Source organism: Falco cherrug, chromosome 20 (assembly GCF_023634085.1).
Source record: "Falco cherrug isolate bFalChe1 chromosome 20, bFalChe1.pri, whole genome shotgun sequence".
In the NCBI taxonomy this organism is placed as follows: domain Eukaryota; kingdom Metazoa; phylum Chordata; class Aves; order Falconiformes; family Falconidae; genus Falco; species Falco cherrug.
Window position 1 is genome coordinate 1,110,501 of NC_073716.1, and position 16,941 is coordinate 1,127,441.

The 16,941-nt window shown below is 59.2% G+C and overlaps 1 protein-coding gene across 4 annotated transcripts in view; it reads right to left on the reverse strand.

The window, feature by feature from the left end:
• Positions 1-119: 119 nt before the first annotated feature.
• Positions 120-16,941, reverse strand: part of KCNH6 (potassium voltage-gated channel subfamily H member 6) — a 34,697-nt gene continuing 17,875 nt past the window's right edge. The window contains exons 6-16 of one of the 4 annotated variants that reach the window (XM_055697641.1): positions 16,080-16,291; positions 11,092-11,520; positions 9,934-10,333; positions 9,444-9,643; positions 7,276-7,528; positions 6,640-6,833; positions 5,648-5,747; positions 5,078-5,356; positions 3,933-4,113; positions 2,663-2,861; positions 120-2,268 (exon numbers count right to left, since the gene is read on the reverse strand). In XM_055697641.1, the coding sequence (XP_055553616.1) occupies positions 1,981-2,268; positions 2,663-2,861; positions 3,933-4,113; positions 5,078-5,356; positions 5,648-5,747; positions 6,640-6,833; positions 7,276-7,528; positions 9,444-9,643; positions 9,934-10,333; positions 11,092-11,520; positions 16,080-16,291 (2,735 nt within the window). In that variant the 3' untranslated portion in view covers positions 120-1,980. Of the gene's footprint in view, positions 2,269-2,662; positions 2,862-3,932; positions 4,114-5,077; positions 5,357-5,647; positions 5,748-6,639; positions 6,834-7,275; positions 7,529-9,443; positions 9,644-9,933; positions 10,334-11,091; positions 11,521-12,867; positions 14,188-16,079; positions 16,292-16,941 lie in introns of those variants that run through there. The other 3 variants (XM_055697642.1, XM_027805830.2, XM_055697643.1) reach the window with 3 other exon arrangements.

Genomic DNA, 16,941 nt, shown 5'->3' on the forward strand with positions numbered 1-16,941 from the left:
ATCAGCCCGAGGCGGGCGGGAGGCACTTCAGCCTCAGGGCGATACCACGCGTTCGAGTCCCGCCTCCGCCGAGTGGCGGATGAGGCCGGACCTGTCTCTAATTAACTGAAATTTAATTACGGGGGTATATTATTACAGCAGCATTGGCGTATGTCTGGTGCCCTACTGTGGGAAGGGGCGCGGGTGGGCATCTGGCTTGTAGCCCTGCGGGCAGTCGGGCTCCCTCTGGCTGGGCGGGCACGTCCTGGGGGGACCTCGGGGCCTCCCGGCTCTGCAGGCCGAGGCACCGTATGGGCGGGGCGCGGCATCCCGGCCCCTGCCGGCCGAAACCTCTGCAGGCTGGGGGGTAGAAACAGCCCCTCTGGGGGCCTGGGCCTGCCTGGGGCCTGGGCAGGGCCTGCCGGGCGTCTGTGCCCCTCCGCAGCCCCACGGAGCGAGAGCGGGTGGGGAGAGGCCGGCTGGGCCCTGCTGAGGCCAGAGGCCTGTCCCCGCTCTGGGGGCCCTGCGGGTGCGTTACAAGCGGTCGGGGGCTGGCCCTCGTGCAGGAGCCGCGGCCCCTTCAGCGAGGGATGAGGATGGCCTTTGGGTATCACCGTGCTCATTTGGAGCTCTCTGTGTAACCTCTGCCTGCAGTGCGTCTGCGAGATGACTGATGGGCGGGGGAACAGCGGCAGGCTGGCCTTGTAGCCTGAGCTCCTGCACGTTGCTGCGGAGCCTGAACTGCATCCCACTGGGAAGACGTTGCTCAGCAAAGTCCCCCCTGGACCCCCGCCTTGAGCTGTAAGACCTGCACAGGGGCTCTGTCAGCCCCACACTCCCTGCGTGAAGCAGCTATGCTCTGACCACAGGCTTTTCAGGGTTCTTTGCAGACTGGCACCTGTCTTTTGTGCTGCCAGGGATGAATTCACAGGTGCTCCCAACAAACACAGCTGTAATCCACATTAGGTGCCAAAAACATATTTATTAGCAAAGTGTACACTAAAACTCCAGAGAAAGAGATGCTCACAGTTTTACTACTCTCAAAGGGAGCTTGATACAATACTTGAGCAGGCGGCCTAGGACTGTCACAGCATCTAACCGAACGGCAAGGCGGCAGTGCTAAGTGGGCTTCTCCTATGGGGGATGCTGGAGGAGTCTGCTGGGGGAAGGGCTGGGGAGGAGGAAGCATCTATCAAACCTTTATCAAAAGAGAAAAGCTGGGAGGAAAGGCTGGGGCTTTACGGGATTGTGCTTTTGAGTTTTGTGCTTTATGCCCAGGCCAGTGACCAGTGGGTTTATCTGGGGAGCTGTGGGATGTGTGTTGGGGTTTGCAAGGCGCGATCAGCCTTGCTGGAGAAGTTGGTGCCCTAGGACTCGTGCTGAAGCGTGCTGAATTGGCAGGGGCTGTTGGCCCTTAGTTTCCCAGTGGCAGTCAAGTAGGACAAGGATAGCTTCTGTCCTTGTCCTGGGCTTCCCACCTGCAGCTCCCCCCAGTACCACACTGTGGAGATCTCCTCCTCCTCTGGTGACTACCCTTTCTGTAATGCTCACAGGCTCCGCTGGGCTAAGCCCAGTACCAAAGTAATGGTCCCTGCTCCAAAGAGCTGGCAGCAAAGTGGCTGTGCAGCTACGAGCCATGGATTTGCTCTCCTCCGGTCGCTGAGGCTCACTTGGCTTGTGCCGTTCTTGAGAGGAAGCCTTGGCAAGGAAGAGGTGGTGGGTGCCATTTGGCCTAGCCAGCTTGTTGGTGGCTGTAAGAAAGAGCTGCTCTGGGTTCACTATAATGTGCAAATGAAATCTACTCTATGGGAACCGCTGGAAAACGTTGACCTTGGAAGCCAGCCACTCTACGCTTCCTTTCACGGTGGTAGAAGACAGCTATAAATTATACCCTGAGCCAGTGGCATTGTCCTCCGTCTTACCCTTGCAGTCAAAATCAACATCAACTGACTGAGCTCACAGCTGAGGTTCCTCTTGACGTGCTTGGCAGCCCCCACATCTCTAACTTCCAGGAAGCACTGGGTCGGAGAGGTGTCTCTGAATGTCCTGGTGCTCAGAAGATGCCTCCAAGTGCTCAGGGAGGGAAGGGAAACGAGAGCCCCGCAAGAGTCCTTGGGTATTTGGTACCCTTTGGTGGAGAGGCTCTGGGTTTGGAGGAGGTGGGGAATGATGCTCCTGCTCGGAGTAGACTGTCATGGTTTCATCAGATGCCACAGCAGGGTGCATCCCGCTTGACAAGGAGTCCCTGGATTTCAAGTGGAACTTTTCTACCTCCGTGTAGCTCGGGCTCTGGTGGGAAAGGAGGAACCAGGTGAATTATGGCAAAAGCAAAATAAAGTAGCCATACTCCCTCCTCACCCTATCAGGCTCCAAGCCCCAAAATGTTGTTTTTTGCCTGAGGAAGCCTCAGAGCAGAGGAACCCACTTCCCTCCCCTACTGATGGGGCAACCTGGTAGTGCTGGAGATGGCAGGCTGTGCCCCCAAATCAGCGATGCACTGGGCAGGAGCATCTCTAGGTAGATCTATGCCCATTTCAAGACCCTTGGGCTTTGCCGGGACCCACGAGTGTTTGGCTGCGCTTTGCCTGCAGGGAGGCTGGAGGGAACGGCTGGCCCTCCAGGACCTGGCTGCTTGCGGCAGAAGGAAGCTCAGCTGGTGCTGAGTAGGGAGGGATGGCCTTACCTGCTCCGGGGTGGTCGGCTCCTCATCCTCCAGGGGTGCGCAGGGGGTGAGCGGCTCCAGGCTCCGTGGGAGGATGCCGTACATGGCCAGGTTGTGGGAGGACGGCGAGATGGGGCTGTATGCAGGCGGCACTTGGGACAGCTGGCGCTGCAGGAGCTGGAGGATTATATTAATGTCTGACGACATCCTGGACTCCAGCCTAGGGACAGAGCAGCCCAGCGTTAGTGCAGTGCATCTCACTGCATCCCACGAGAGCCAGACCCGCGCCTGGGCAGGAGAGGCACTGGGGAGGAGGTGCCGATTCAGCTGCCCGAGGGTGATGATGCTTTGCCTGGTGCTGCTTGGTGAGGTTTTTGTGGAGCCAAACTGGGATCTGGGCTCAGGGAACTGAACAAAGCTAAAACTAGCCCAGAGTGGGAAAAAAATTGCAATAGTTAGTTTTAATCTGCATCAATTCTCCAGGCCAGCTGCCTGTGCTGACAGACGGCAAGGCAGGTTGGTGCCAACCATTTTTAATTGAGGAATAGAAGGAAATGGAAAAGTAGAATAAGTCTCTTCCTTCTGCCTTGTTCTGGACTGAAACAAGCCGCTCTGGCAGGAGCGGGCACAGCCCCCTGTGCAGGCAACAGTCCTGGCAGCACTTACAGAGCGGGTGGGAGATCTGTCCCCTGCTGCCGGGGGTGGCATGCTGGCGAGACACTGGCATGCATGTGTGGGCACTGCAGTGATGTGAGCTTAACATGGGCAGCAGCTGTGGGTGGGAGAGCCAGCCGCTCGTGTGGGTGCGGCCCAGGGCCTTTAAACCTGCGTCTCCAGTGTGGGCTCCTCCTTCTCATTCAAAAGTCATGTACTTTTTCTGGTTTAGAGGGCAAGGATGTGCACGAGGCTTGTTTGCTCGAGCAAGAGAATGCTTGCAGCCTTTTGCAACAGGAAGAGGCTTGCAAAGGGCTCAGGTCGTGAGCCTGTGGGTGGTTTCATGTCTGCGATTGCATCGGGTTGGGAAGCAGCGGCAAAGCGGCTGATCCCAGGGGTGGTGGCACAGCAGCAGATGAGGTGCTGGGCTGCAGCCAGGGCCAGGACTCGGAGCTCGAGAAGCCACGGCCTTTGCAAAGCACTCCCAGCACCTCCCTGAGAAATGCAGTTTGCCAGGGCGTAAGGAGGTGGCATCTGCTGCACAAAGCCCACTGCAGCCACATCTAGAGAGCTGGAGGTGATGGCCTGAAGCCCCCCCTGGGTGCTCTCCAGCCTTGTGCCCCAGGAACCTGCCCACCTGCTGAGCTGGGCCTGCAGGAGCTCCAGCCTGGACTCGATCTGCCCTGGTCTGTAGTCGCTGTGCAGGGGGATGTCCCGCGAGTTGTGTAACAAGGAGATGTGTTGCAAAGGCTCCTGGTGGTGGTTTGGCCTTCGGTCCTCCCAGAAGGTGAACATGTTGGGGATGTCCAGGGGGGTGGCTGGCAGGAAAGGAGAGATCTCAGCACTTCTATCATGCATTCCCCAGCCCCACTGGTGTGGAGGTGCTCTAGACTCCATCACCCAACATGTTCTTGAAGAGCCATCACCTTGACATACATGGTGCTCAGGGAGAATCCATCACCCTAGCACCTGAGGTGCTTATGGGGATCCATCACCCTGGCACCTAGCACGCCAATGGAAGGCACATAGCATGTGGCCCCTTGGGACAGCCCCAGAGGGGTCCCTGGGTGCTAAGAGAAACTGCAGGGCACGGGAGGGACAGAGCAGATACTACTGGGGACAAAAGGCAGCAAAGACCCAGGGCCACAAGTGTGGCTCCCCTCTAATTCCCTGTTGAGGCTGTGTCTAGAGGGCTGTGGCCAGTGCTGAGCTCCCCAGTTCAAGAGAGACAAGGAACTACTGGAGAGGGACCAGCGTGGGCTGCAAAGATGATGAGGGGGCTGGAGCATCTTCCTTAGAGGAAGGGCTGAGAGAGCTGGGGCTGTTCAGCCTGGAGCAGGCGGAGGGGGGATCTTACGATGCCTACAGATATCTGGAGGGTGGGTGTCAGGAGGACGGGGCCAGGCTCTTCTCAGCGGTGCCCGGCGCCAGGACAAGGGGCCACGGGCACCAGCTGCAGCGTGGGAAGTTCCACCTGAACATGAGGGAGACCTTGTCTGCCCTGAGGGTGAGGGGGTGCTGGGACAGGCTGCCCAGAGCGGCTGCGGGGTCCCCGTCTCTGGGGACACCCAGACCCGCCGGGCGGCTCCGTGCAGCCTGCTGGGGGAGAGCCTGCTCTAGCAGGGGCTGGGCCGGGCGACCCCCGGAGCTCCCCTCCCAGCCCCACCAGTCTGCGATGCTGTGAAATCTGCATGAGTTGCTCGCTTCTGCCCTAACATAAGGCCACCATGCCTGAGCATCTCTCACCACCCTCCTGCCAGCTTTGGCTGCAGCTGTTGGTACCTGCGTAGGACTGGCTGCTCTCTGCCGCGGGCTTGCCAACCTCTGTGCTGCCAGCGCTGGTGGTGACGAGGCTGAGCGTGGGCAGAGCAAAGTCATCCTTTTTGGATGTGAGGAAGGGCTCAGCTTTAGTAGGGCTGCCAGTCTTGGCATCGTCATCACTGGTCTGGGTGGTGCTGCTGCCCAGGTCGTCCCAGTGGTCCTTACTCAGCGGGTCCTGTGGGTTGGTGAGCTCTGAGTAGGTGTGATACTGCTCTGCATCAGAGATGCCCGTGTCTGGGTCTGTGGGGCAGCACAACAGGTTAATTTGGGGAGGACCACACATGGCAAAATCAGCTCCCATCCCCTCTAGGGTGCCTGTAGGGCTGGGGCATCCTAAGGAGAGGGGGAGGCAGGGACAGAGGGAGGGAGGGCAGCGTGGGTGCCCCCAGGACAGGGACATTCAGGCTGGTTGGCAGGGACGGGGGCCCTGACAGCCACCTTTGCTTTGGGGCACCTGCCAGGGCAGTAATTAAATGATGATCCCACTCCCCAGCCCTGCCAGCCTGGCTCTGCCGATGCTGCGGGACTCACCAGGCTTGTTGGGCTGGCAAAGGGAGTGCTTGCGTCGACGCGCCCGCCGGTAGGTGCAGTCATACTCCTCGCTGAGTGGTGAGCGGGGAACGCTGTCTGCCTGAGGGATGAGAGGGGCTGGTCACCAGGGAAAAGGTGCCATGTCCCATCCGTGGGTAGCACAGCCCATCCGTGGGTGCCATGTCCCATCCGTGGGTACCAGGGCCCATCCACAGATGCCATGTCCCATCCATAGGTGCCACGTCTCATCCATGGGTACCATGGGGGCTACAGCCCATGCAGCATTCTCCTAGGGCTCGTCTCCAGCTGCCTCTGGCTCTCCATCACTGCTCTGTCCCACCCAGTGACTCCTGGACTGGTTGCAGAGCTCAAGGGATCCTAGAGGTTAGCCTCATTGCTCTGAGGCTGAGTTGAGGGTGTCAGGGCCATAGGGAGGGAAGGAGCACCCTGAGGTGGGGCAAGATGTCCTGGGGTGGGACAGGACATAGACAGAATTTGACTTTCTTTTGTATCTTAGCAGGCAAGTGCCTCTGAAAAAAATGTCAGAAAAGACAAAGTCCAGTCATAATGTTTGAGTCAAATAGCAATGACAAAAATGCTCCAAGCCTTCCACGGATTGCAAGCGTGATTATTTAAAAAGGAAATTTCGATGAAGCATGAGAATATTTCCTACTTCAGCAGCCTCAAAACAAGCATGTGACCCACTTGCCCAGGCTGGAGGGGTCCTGGAGATGATTTACAAGCGCTGCAGAGCAGAGTACTACTGACATGGCTTTTGGGGCCAACTTTTCTGAAGAGCTCAGGAATGTGCAGCATGTGCATGCTGTGCTGAGGGGGAAGTCACAGCCCCATGGAGAGGGCCTTGGGAAAGGTGGCTGCTGGCCAATCCACCACCAAACTGAGTGAGGAGCACCTGTCGGCTTCCTTGCCCTCCCGATTGCCAAATTTAAGGCATTGGCCACATCCCTCCCTGGGACAACCCTGGCACTCACATCTCGCAGGTTGAAGGTGATCTCTAAGTTGCTCCAGAAGTTGTCAGAGAAGGCTGGGTACATGTCCAAGACTTCCAGCAGGTCCTCCCGCTGGATCTTGTGCAAGTCACAGTAGGTCAGGGCCCTCACGTCAGCGTTGGACTTCCCTGGGCGGGCGTAGAGGCTGATGGGCTCCCCAAAGATGTCGTTTTTCCCTGTGCCAAGAGACAGCTCGTTAGGGGGAGGTGGGCACCCACTCCAGCTCCAGAGGTACTGGACCAGCAGACCTCACTGTGGGGCTTATGAGCAAGGGGATGCCCAGCAATCCTGACCCTGATTGTGGACACTGAGGGTTACACTGTGAAAGCCATCACTGATGGGGAGACCAAGCCAGGGCAGTGGGTCATCAGTGATGGCTGGAGACTGCTGAGCCATGCCCCGCTCTCCTCACTCCTTTGTGGCCTCTCCCTGACATCTCCGTTCCCTGTGCACTGGTGTGGTGACCCAACCAGATGTTGAGGAACAGCCTTCCCTTCTCCAGAACATGGAGAAGTCCTTTGCCCCTCATCTGCCACCTTTTGCCCGCTGCCCATCGCACATCAGCCTTCACCCATCGCACATCACCCCTTGCCCTCCCAGAAGAAAGGACTTTTCCACCTAAGATGGCCACCACAATGTCTTCCCGGAGGATCTCGATGGAGCCCCGGGAGATGAAGTAGAGTGTGGTGAGGACATCTCCGTAGTGCACCAGGGTGTCTCCAGGCGGTGCATGAGTTGTCTTGAACTTCATGGCCAGGGCGCGCAGGCAGCCTTTGCTGGCTCCGCGGAAAGCCTTGCAGTTCTGGAGCAGCGTGCGGTTGAGGTGGAGGCAGATGTCTGCCTGCAGGCAGTCAGGGAAGCCCTTCAGCACCTGTGAGGAGTGAGGGAGAGATGCCATCACGCCACCACCCCCGGGAAGGCCTGCCGTGGCAGCCCTGGGAGGCTGTGACACGCAGCATCACATGGTGGGGCTCAATGGGAAGCCCCCGAGCCCAGAAAGGCAAAGCTGGGAACATCTGATCTTCCCTTGGCAGGCGCCTGCCTGCCCGTCCCTGGCTTGTACCGCACGTGGCCGGGGATGAGAGCAGTCCCAAGCAATAAATAATAATAACCAGATCAATCTATTTATACCCACTGGTGGCGTATCCCCCTTTTCATCTTTACGCCCACTAATCTTGGCTGAATGAGAGCACAAACTGGTAACGAGGTGCTGTCCTAATTAAACAGCACTTGCCTGAATACCAAGAAGCAGCACGGGCCAGTTGTGTGCAGCAACAGCTAATTATACCCGGGGCAAACACCTCGCATTGAACAAAAGCTAAATCTGAAGGTGAAATCAAGGTAAAACTCTCAATATGGAGAAAGCTGCTGCCACCAATGACTCACAGTGCTAGGACAAACGCACCCAGGTTTGGGTTTTTTTTGGAGAGCAGCATACAGCCCCAGGTCCCCCTTACTCTCCTCTCTGCTCACATCCCACTGGTGGCCAAATCTGGGACAATGAGCCTGGGGCCGGTGAGCACGGCTCGTTGCTGGCTCCGTCACGATCTCACAGGCTAGCGGCAGTGCCTTAGTTTCCCTACTGGGAAATCAGGGGCGGATGCATTGATCGGGCTGTGGGATGATTGATTAGATCACATTGCGTCTCAGCAGCATCCAGCAGGAATTGGTGTGAGCGGCGGCACGTCCAAGCCGCAAGCCCAGCTCATCGCAGGGAATTTGTGACCTGGGTTTGCAGGAGAACCTGTGCTTGGGTAGGGCGCCATGGCTTTGCTTCTATTTATTGCCACCGATGTCCAGCCCAGGATGTCTCCTCCATGCGAGAGGTTTAACCCGAAGCGCTCCCTGCAGCAAACCCCCGAATGCCGCCCAGCTGTTTAATGTGGCAGCAGCAACCAAAGATGGACAGGCTGAATTCATGCAACTCTGTGTCCTGATGGTGTTCAGGGGCAGAGGAGGATCAAGTCTTAGGACAAAAAGGGAGCATGAACTGGGAACGACTGGGCTAATGACCCACCCAGGGCCCAGAGCCAGGAAGTACCAGGTCCCTTCTCTCTCCTTGCCTTGTCCTTTCCCATTCCTCTCTGCCTTGCAGCGGGCTGAGCCAGTTTGTGCACCGAAGCCTGTGGCCATGAGCTGAGTCCCGCCACCTGGGCCCCCACCCAGGACTCCTCGGCTGAGCCCCCTCCTCACTCCACCGTGCCCCGGCGCCATCGGCACAAGCCTCCCCGCCAGGCTCGGAGACGCGGTGCCTCTCCAGCACGGCTCCGCCATTGATCCCCCCTTTGCTAACAAACAGCCGCCTCTCTGGGCTCTAATTAAAATGGATCGAGGTTTATTTAAATGCCCTCCTTTCCCTGCCACTGAGAGCAGGATGCACTTTGCTTAGCAACGGGCAGTGTGGAGAGGAGCTGGATCGATACCGGCTCCACAGCTCCGTCACACCAACAGACACCAGCCTGAAAGTGCTGGGCGCCAATGGGGACCCTGAGCCACTTATCAGCACACTGGCACCAAACCTGCTCTGGGCCAGGCAATGCCCTCGTGGCCTCAGAAAACCTCTTGGTAGATGTGGAGGGGTGGGCAGACAGAGGGGGAGAAGGAGAAAGGGAGATGCAGGAGGCAGATGGGCAGACTCCAGCTGTCTCCAGCCTCCCAGGTCTTCTCCTGTCTCCTCTCCACCCTGGTCGAAAGGATGGAAGTGTTTGGCTGGAGCCAGAGCTAGGCTCCGGGGCGCTCAGGACAAGGTGCCATGAGGACATGGGGGCTCCCTGCCCCATACTGACCGCATTCATGTCGATGCCGTTGGTGTAGGACCAGGCGTGCTGGAAATACTCCTCCAGGCGCTGACGCAGGGGGTTGGGGATCTGGTGGAAGCGGATGAACTCCTTGACTCGCAGCATCTGCGTGTGGTAGCGGGCCGTGCCCGAGTACAGCCGCTGGATGATAGCAGAGACGTTGCCAAAAATGCTGGCGTACATCAGAGCTGCAACGAGAGGGCAGGACTCAGCAGGACATGAGGGGACACGTGTCCAACTACATCGGACCTGGAACCAGCAGATTTCCAAAACCTCTATCTACCACGGACCTGAAACCAGTGGATTTCTGAAACCCGGATTTCTATCTGTCACTCCATCCATTTGTCTGTGCAGAAGAGGCATAGGTGGAGGGAGATGCTCTCTTAAAATCCCACGTGCTCTCCCCATTTCTCCCCAGAGCAGCCCCTCCAACCTCCAGAACAGGGATGGGAACAGCGGGACACACGCAGGCACTCACAGCCAATGAGCATCACACAGATGGAGAAGATCTTCTCGGAGTTGGTGTTGGGTGAGACGTTGCCAAACCCCACGCTGGTGAGGCTGCTGAAGGTGAAGTAGAGGGCAGTGACGTATTTATCCTTGATGGACGGGCCAGAGGAGAGGTCGCTGTCGTTGTAGCGCTTGCCAATCTGGTCGCCCAGGTTGTCCAGCCAGCCGATCTTGTGCTCCATGTAGGGCCGCTCCACGTTGCCGATGGCGTACCAGATGCAGGCCAGCCAGTGGGCGATGAGGGCGAAGGTGCACATGAGCAGGAAGAGCACGGCTGCTCCATACTCGGAGTAGCGGTCCAGCTTGCGGGCCACCCGGACCAGGCGCAGCAGCCGGGCGGTCTTCAGGAGGCCAATGAGTGTGGTGGTCTGCAGGGGAGAGGGGAGAAACCTCAGGGACAAGCTGGGGATAAATCTGGCCAAAGGCATATCTCCAGCCTAGCCATGCTCCCTTTGAAGGGTAAAAATACATTTCTAGAGCATGAATCACCTTGTCCTGGAGGTGACATCTGAAATAGGTCAGATGAATCATGCCACACAAAGGGCAGTTTCCCCCTGCTGACCATAAAGGAAACAAGCCCTGCGACTGCAGGTGAGCCAAGGTCAGCCCCGTGTTTCCTGATGGGTCCTCACCTTGCCAACCGCTGCTCCCAAACCGGCTGCCTTTCACCTCCCCACCAGGCTCTCAGCTGAGGTGGGGGCTCCAGGTAGTGCAGTAACCACAGAGCCATCCCACTGCCCACATTTCGAGCCTGGCTGGCAACGCGACCCCAAGTTCGGCTTCGCTGGAGTGTGGGCCCAGTTCCTAAACCGAGCTCCTGACCTGTTCTGCTGGGTCAGCCCCAGCAAGGGGAGCTGGTCCAGCTGGACACTATCTTAGCACTTACAGTAGGGTCTGTGTGGCTGGGCAACCCTACTAAATAAAATCCCAGGTCCCACCTGCTTAATAAAAACCTGTAATGACATCCTTGTCCATCCTTCTGAGTAACCAGACCTCTCCTTGCAGACCCAGCCACCCACTGTTCACATCAAGCCATCCATATCTTTCTCTTTCTCTCCCAGAAATCTCCTCCTATCCATCCATGAGTCCCCTCCGGTCCTGATGGACCTCCAGGCCCCCCCTCTACCTCATCAGAGCCAGAGCGGAAGATGAGCAGGTCAAAGGGGATGGCGGCAACCATGTCGATGAGGAACCATCCCTTGAAGTAGTGGATGGCAATCTTGCCAGGGTGGCTCACCACCTCGTCATTGACATTGACGTAGGTGGTACGGAAGTTGATGACAATGTCCACGATGAACATGATGTCAACGATGAGGTCAATGATGTTGAGTGGGTCACAGGAGTAGCTGCAGTCCCAGTGCTTCTCCTCCACCTGCTCCTCATTGAGCAGGAAGGCGGCTGAGTAGGGGGTGAAGACGGCTGTGTAGATGACCAGCAGAAGGATGAGCCAGTCCCACACGGCCTTGAAGGGACTGTAGTGCAGAATGGTCCATCGGTGGATGCGTGGAGCCTGCAGCTTGTACTCAGGAAGGACGTCAGCACCCAGGGACAGCACCTGCCGGGAGATGGGTGTGAGAAGGCTGGAAGACCGGGAGAAGGGTTGGATGAGGCCAGGAGCCAGGCAAGGCACTCCCATGTGCTGGTAGGGCAGCAAGGAGCATGCAGGGGGGTTCCTACACCCTTTGCACCTTCATTGCCTTTGTATGTGTTTGTCCAGAGGCCACAAGGTGAATTGCCATCTGTGGCTGACACCAAGGTCTGCCCAGCTCCTTGTCTCTCCGAGGCCCGGAGCACCCGTGGGGAGCTGTTTACCTGCTTTATGCCCTTCAGACTCTACCGTGCCAGCAGAGAGGTAAGTGCCTCCTGCCATGCCTCCTGCCCACAGCCCTGTGCCACCAGTGTGGGACGGGAGCTGCTGGGCGTCCCTGGCACTGGGCTGTGGGGATGGGCGGCTTGGGGGTGCAGTCCCACAGCTGTGCCATGGCCCGGCCCCCACGGCGATGGCATGCAAGCCTTGCACGGTGTCTTTCTTGGCCCCAGCAGGGACCTTCCCCTTGATGTCCCTCTGGCACAGTCATTCTCCAGGCTGAGGGGACAGCTTGGGCCACCTGCTGCAAACCCTGGCCTCAGGCAATGCCCGTTTCCCATCTGAGCATCCCCAGGGAGGGGGTGACCTGTGGCCACCAACATGCAAAAGCTATCTCATACGTGCAGGCACCCTCCCATACTGTCTTGTGTCCCCAGATCTGTCTGCCTTCATGGGGACACACTCCTATCGCACCACTGAGCCCCCACACCTCCCAGGCCTGTCCCAGCTCCCCCCTCCTGGACCAACGCCAGCTCTGAAGCCACCCTGGGGACACAAGGCAAGGCGCCGGGACTTGGGGGGCTGGGCATGTCCTGCTTTGGGTGCCAAGAAACAGCAGCATGACGGGCTGTTTGGGGCTGGGGGCTGTTTGGGGCTGGGGGCAGCTGGATCCTCCGTGCTGGCCTTCGCTGCTCCTGTCATCCCTCACGTGTCCCCGCAGTGCCGGCCACCAGTGCCACCTGCGCAAGAGGGCGAAGGGGACATCAGTGCTCTCTCCCAGCACCGAGCCCCTAGCTAAAAGGGTGCTTTTTGCCAGGCTGCAAAGGAGATGGGAGAGGAGGCTCCCCGTGCCCTGAGGCCACGGTGACGGGCACCACTGAGATTCTGGCAACAGACCTGGAAGAAGGGTTTGATCCTTCCTGCACTGACACCCACCTTGTCCGAGGGTTCAAGGGCTTCCCAAGGGCTCCCGGTGCTGTGACCCAGAGCGGATCCAGCCCCTCAGCCCCAACCCACCATGAGCAGCTGCTCCCACATCCCACAGCCCCAGGACACCGGTGGGTCCTGTGCCCTGGGGGACCCCCCTGCTCCTACCTGCCTGCAGCTTGCCCGGCGCCCCAGGCGGCAGCTGACCCTTGAAGTCCGGGTGTCCACCATGGGGACCCCCAACCCCGCACGCCCAGGCAGTGACCGGCACGGTGGGCACAGCACAGGGGCTGCGGCATCACCCACGCAGGCATGCATGCAGTTGGCTGGGAGGGTGGGAGACATGCAGCTGCGAAGGGCATTTGGGAGCCCGGCGTGAATTAATCAAACCCGATCGATGCTGGGGCCCCCCCAGGGACGAGAGCGCCAATGGGGCAGCGGGAGCCGCCGACGTCGCTGGCAGATGGAGAGGGGAGGGTTTGGAAAAAGTGACCCAAACGCAATCGTTGTGGAGGGGAATGAGGCACTGGCCAGGCTTGGGGACCAGCAGGGGTGGCAGGGAAGGGGACAAGGCAATGCTGGGAAAATGCTTGGTCCCAGAGCTAAGCTGTGCCCAGCAGACCCGAGAAGGGTCCTAACACCTTGTGTCTGGGAAAAGCAGCAACGCTCCCTCCTTCAGCAGCTGAATTCCCTCGTCCTGTGTGGCCAGAGGCAGCTCCGTGGGGCCAGCCTTGAACTCAGACCCCCAGACGCTGCTCCCCACACTGGGACGCCTGCCTTGCCCCTTGTCCCTGCTCCTGGCACCTGGCTTTTGTGGCAGAAGCAAGAGCAGGTCAAGACTCGTTGTTTTCCAAGCAGAAATTAATGAAAAGTCACAACCCCAAAAATTTGAAGCAGAAAAGGGAGAAGAAACAACCCCAAAAAGAGCATCCAAACCAATGCAGAGCCAGAGAGCAGCTGCAGCCTTGTCCCTTACTGCCCCTCGGGGACGGGGAGGGCTGCAGGTGGCACCCTTGGGTGGCCTGGGTGGCCCTGGGAGTCTCTGTGGGTAGCAGTGCCGGGTGCCACCCGTGGCCATCCCACTGGGTGCCCCTTCCCTCTTCCCCTTCCCCCTGCACTTACCGGCTTCAGCTGCAGCCGCAGGCTCATGGTGCGGGGTGCTGCGTGCTGGCAGTGGGGTGCTGGGTGCTGGGTGGCAAGTGAGGGAGAGGCAGACACAGAGGGGGGGCGGAGGAGGAGGGAGGAGGGAGCAGGGTGCATGCGGGCTGTGGGTGACGGAGGGGGGAGGCTCCCATGGCCTTGGCTAACCCCGCAGGGCCCAGCAGCCATGCACCTTCCTCCTCCCTTGCCCTGTGCTGGGGACGGGGATACTGAGCTGGTGAGGGGGGACATGCCACAGTCACCAGGAGACCCTCAAGCACAAGGGGTTGGGCAGGATCAGGCCCATGGTGCTGACTGCGGGCAGGCACTAACCAAGTGTCCCAGTACGGATACGCCACAAGTCGCCCCCCCCCATCCCCAGCACCGTCCAGCTCCACCACCCATGGGGCGGTCTGGGGGGACTGGGAGAGATGCCACCCGCAAGGCAGGGCCCCAGCCTAGTGGCACCAACCCCACAGTGTCCCCATGTGCCTCTAGCTGTGCCTAGGAGCCGTGGCCCTGGCAGGCTGAGCCCGGTGCATTCATTGCACTTGTGCCCTGCCCTCACTGCCACTGTGGGGCTGGCCCACCCTGGCCAGCCGGTGTCTGCTCTCCTCCCGCCAGCCGGTATTTTTAGATGCAGTTGGCAGCGTCTCGTCGCTGTCTCTGCCTCACCCCTGAATTATTTAGCAGCCGGGAGCGGGGAGCCGTGGCTTGGCAGGGGGGCGAGGGATGCCGGGGTGAGGGCAGGCAGAGTGTTTGGGTCTCCTGAGGCAATGGGGAGGAGAGGTCCATCCCATCCCATCCCATCCCATCCCATCCCATCCCATCCCGTCCCGTCCCGTCCCGTCCCATCCCATCCCATCCCGTCCTGTCCCGTCCCATCCCGTCCCGTCCCATCCCGTCCCGTCCCATCCCGTCCCGTCCCGTCCCGTCCCGTCCCATCCCATCCCATCCCATCCCGTCCCGTCCCATCCCGTCCCGTCCCGTCCCGTCCCAAGATTTAAGGTGAAGGGAGGATTGACCTTCAAGGGTGCCGCTTGGCTGCACCGTGAGGCCCTGCAGCCACCACCCATCAGCTCTGATCCTGTCACCCCACAACCAGTTCATGACCCTGCATCAAGCGGCTGGCACCACCCTGCCAGTGTCACCCCAGCGGTCCCCGGTGTGTGGGTGCCCCTTGTGACGGGGCCGGGGGCATGGAGGCTGCTCGCCATCCCGCTGGCATGTTCAGGGGCTGATCCCAGGTCTCTGTGGTCACCCCCCAATCGGAGGGACTAAGCGGACTTTGGGATGAAGGGGACAAGCCAGAGGGACAACAAACCTAAAAGCCATCCCGTGCCATGGGGAGCGGGGAGCCTGTCTGCCGTGCATGGAGGCTGTGAGGGTAAAGGTTTGCTGGCACCGGGACAGGAGGAGGATCCCACAGAGGACCCCGCTCTGGTGGAGCAAACTGTCAAGCCCAGTGGCCTTTCTGGGCTCAGATGGCTGCATCTTCGTTAAACTGGCCCTCGGCTGCTGCTGGCAATGGTGGGAGGTGCCCTTGGGTGTATTTTGTACATCATGGCTCGCCCATGCCTCAGTTTCCCCACTGCTAAGAGCTTCCCTACTCGGGACTGCAGGATACAGCAGCACCTTTCACACACACCGATGTCCGTGTCCCTGATGGGACAGTGCAGTGCCACCCATGTCCCTCTCGGTGACAGTGCACTGCTGCAAGTGTCCCCTGCAGTGAAAGGGCAGTGCCACATGTGTTGGTGACAGTGCAGTGCCACCTGCTGTCTCCCATGGGATCCTGTGGCCCTTGGCATGGCCACCCGTGCTCTGGGCACAGGGTCCCCAGCTGGGCACCTTGGGGCCAGTGGTGTCCTAGGGATGCCATCCCCGGTACTGGGGGGCAGGAAACGGTGACCAGAGCCTCCCCCACAAATGAAGCCACATGCGCATGCGTATGTCCCCTTCAAGGCCAGCATCACACCATGAGCAGTTCATGCCAGTGTTTCCCTGGCCACAAATTACCAGAAATACTGATTTAGGGGGAAAAAAGAGCATTTCAACCATTCAAGGGAAGAAATAGCAATCGAACACAGGGATACTGGCATCTCCTAGGATGGAAACTCCAGGTATCACTGCCCTCTCCGGTCCTCTCCTCCAAAAGCCACAGGAATGGTTGTGACCGTACCACGGTGGCAGCACCCCACCACCACCACTGCCTTGGTGGCATCTCACTGCCCACGTACCTGTGTGACCTTCTCGGTGACATTCTGGGTGCGCTCCATCACCTTGTGGGGAGCAATTATCTCAATCTCCGTGGTGGAGCCTGAGCGGTGCTTCTCCAAGTTGAACTCCACAAAGTTGAGCGTGAACTGAGGGATCTGGCTGATGGTCCGGTACTTCATGAGGTCTGAGTCCGAGGTGGAGTTCGGGGGGTTGGGTTTGACATGGGAAGCCTCTGAAAGAGGACGGAGAGAAGCACTGAGAAGGGCAGTGTGAGAAGGAGCCAATGCGCAGAGCCCTGACCTCAGCGTAGGACACCCAGGAGCTGGGGACCACCAACAGGTGCTGCCTGAAGGTTCCCATGTCTGCCTGGCCATAAAGGCTTGGCTTCTTTGGGGTGGCTCAGCCATGGGATGCCCAGCCCAAGAAGCCCAAGAAGGGGCTGCTTTTCAAACACATCACCCGCCTTTTCACCATTAAACCTCCTTCAAGGGGCTCAGGCCAGCTGCCAAAACCCAGCAATATCCTTTGCTACCCCTGAAGACTGTGGCGGGTTGGGAACCAGCCCCAGTGAGACCCACCAGGGAGGGATGCCAAAACTGGCACGAAAACCGATGAAGGAGCAGGTGGGTCTCCTCCACCACTGCATGCTTCACCCTGACCAACACAGCTCCTAAGCTGCTGCTGCCTTGGTTTTTGGCCACCAAACAGCCAGGAGCTGGCTGATGTCCCCACTCAGATGTATCTTCCACCCCCAGGCTCCAGGTAGGGAGGTCGGAGCTTTCTTGTGAAAAGCTGTAGTGGGGCTGGATCCTGGCAGTTTTCCCTGGGGACCTGCCTCTTCGGGTCACCCCAGTACAGGACCAGGGAGGAAGCCCCAGAGGT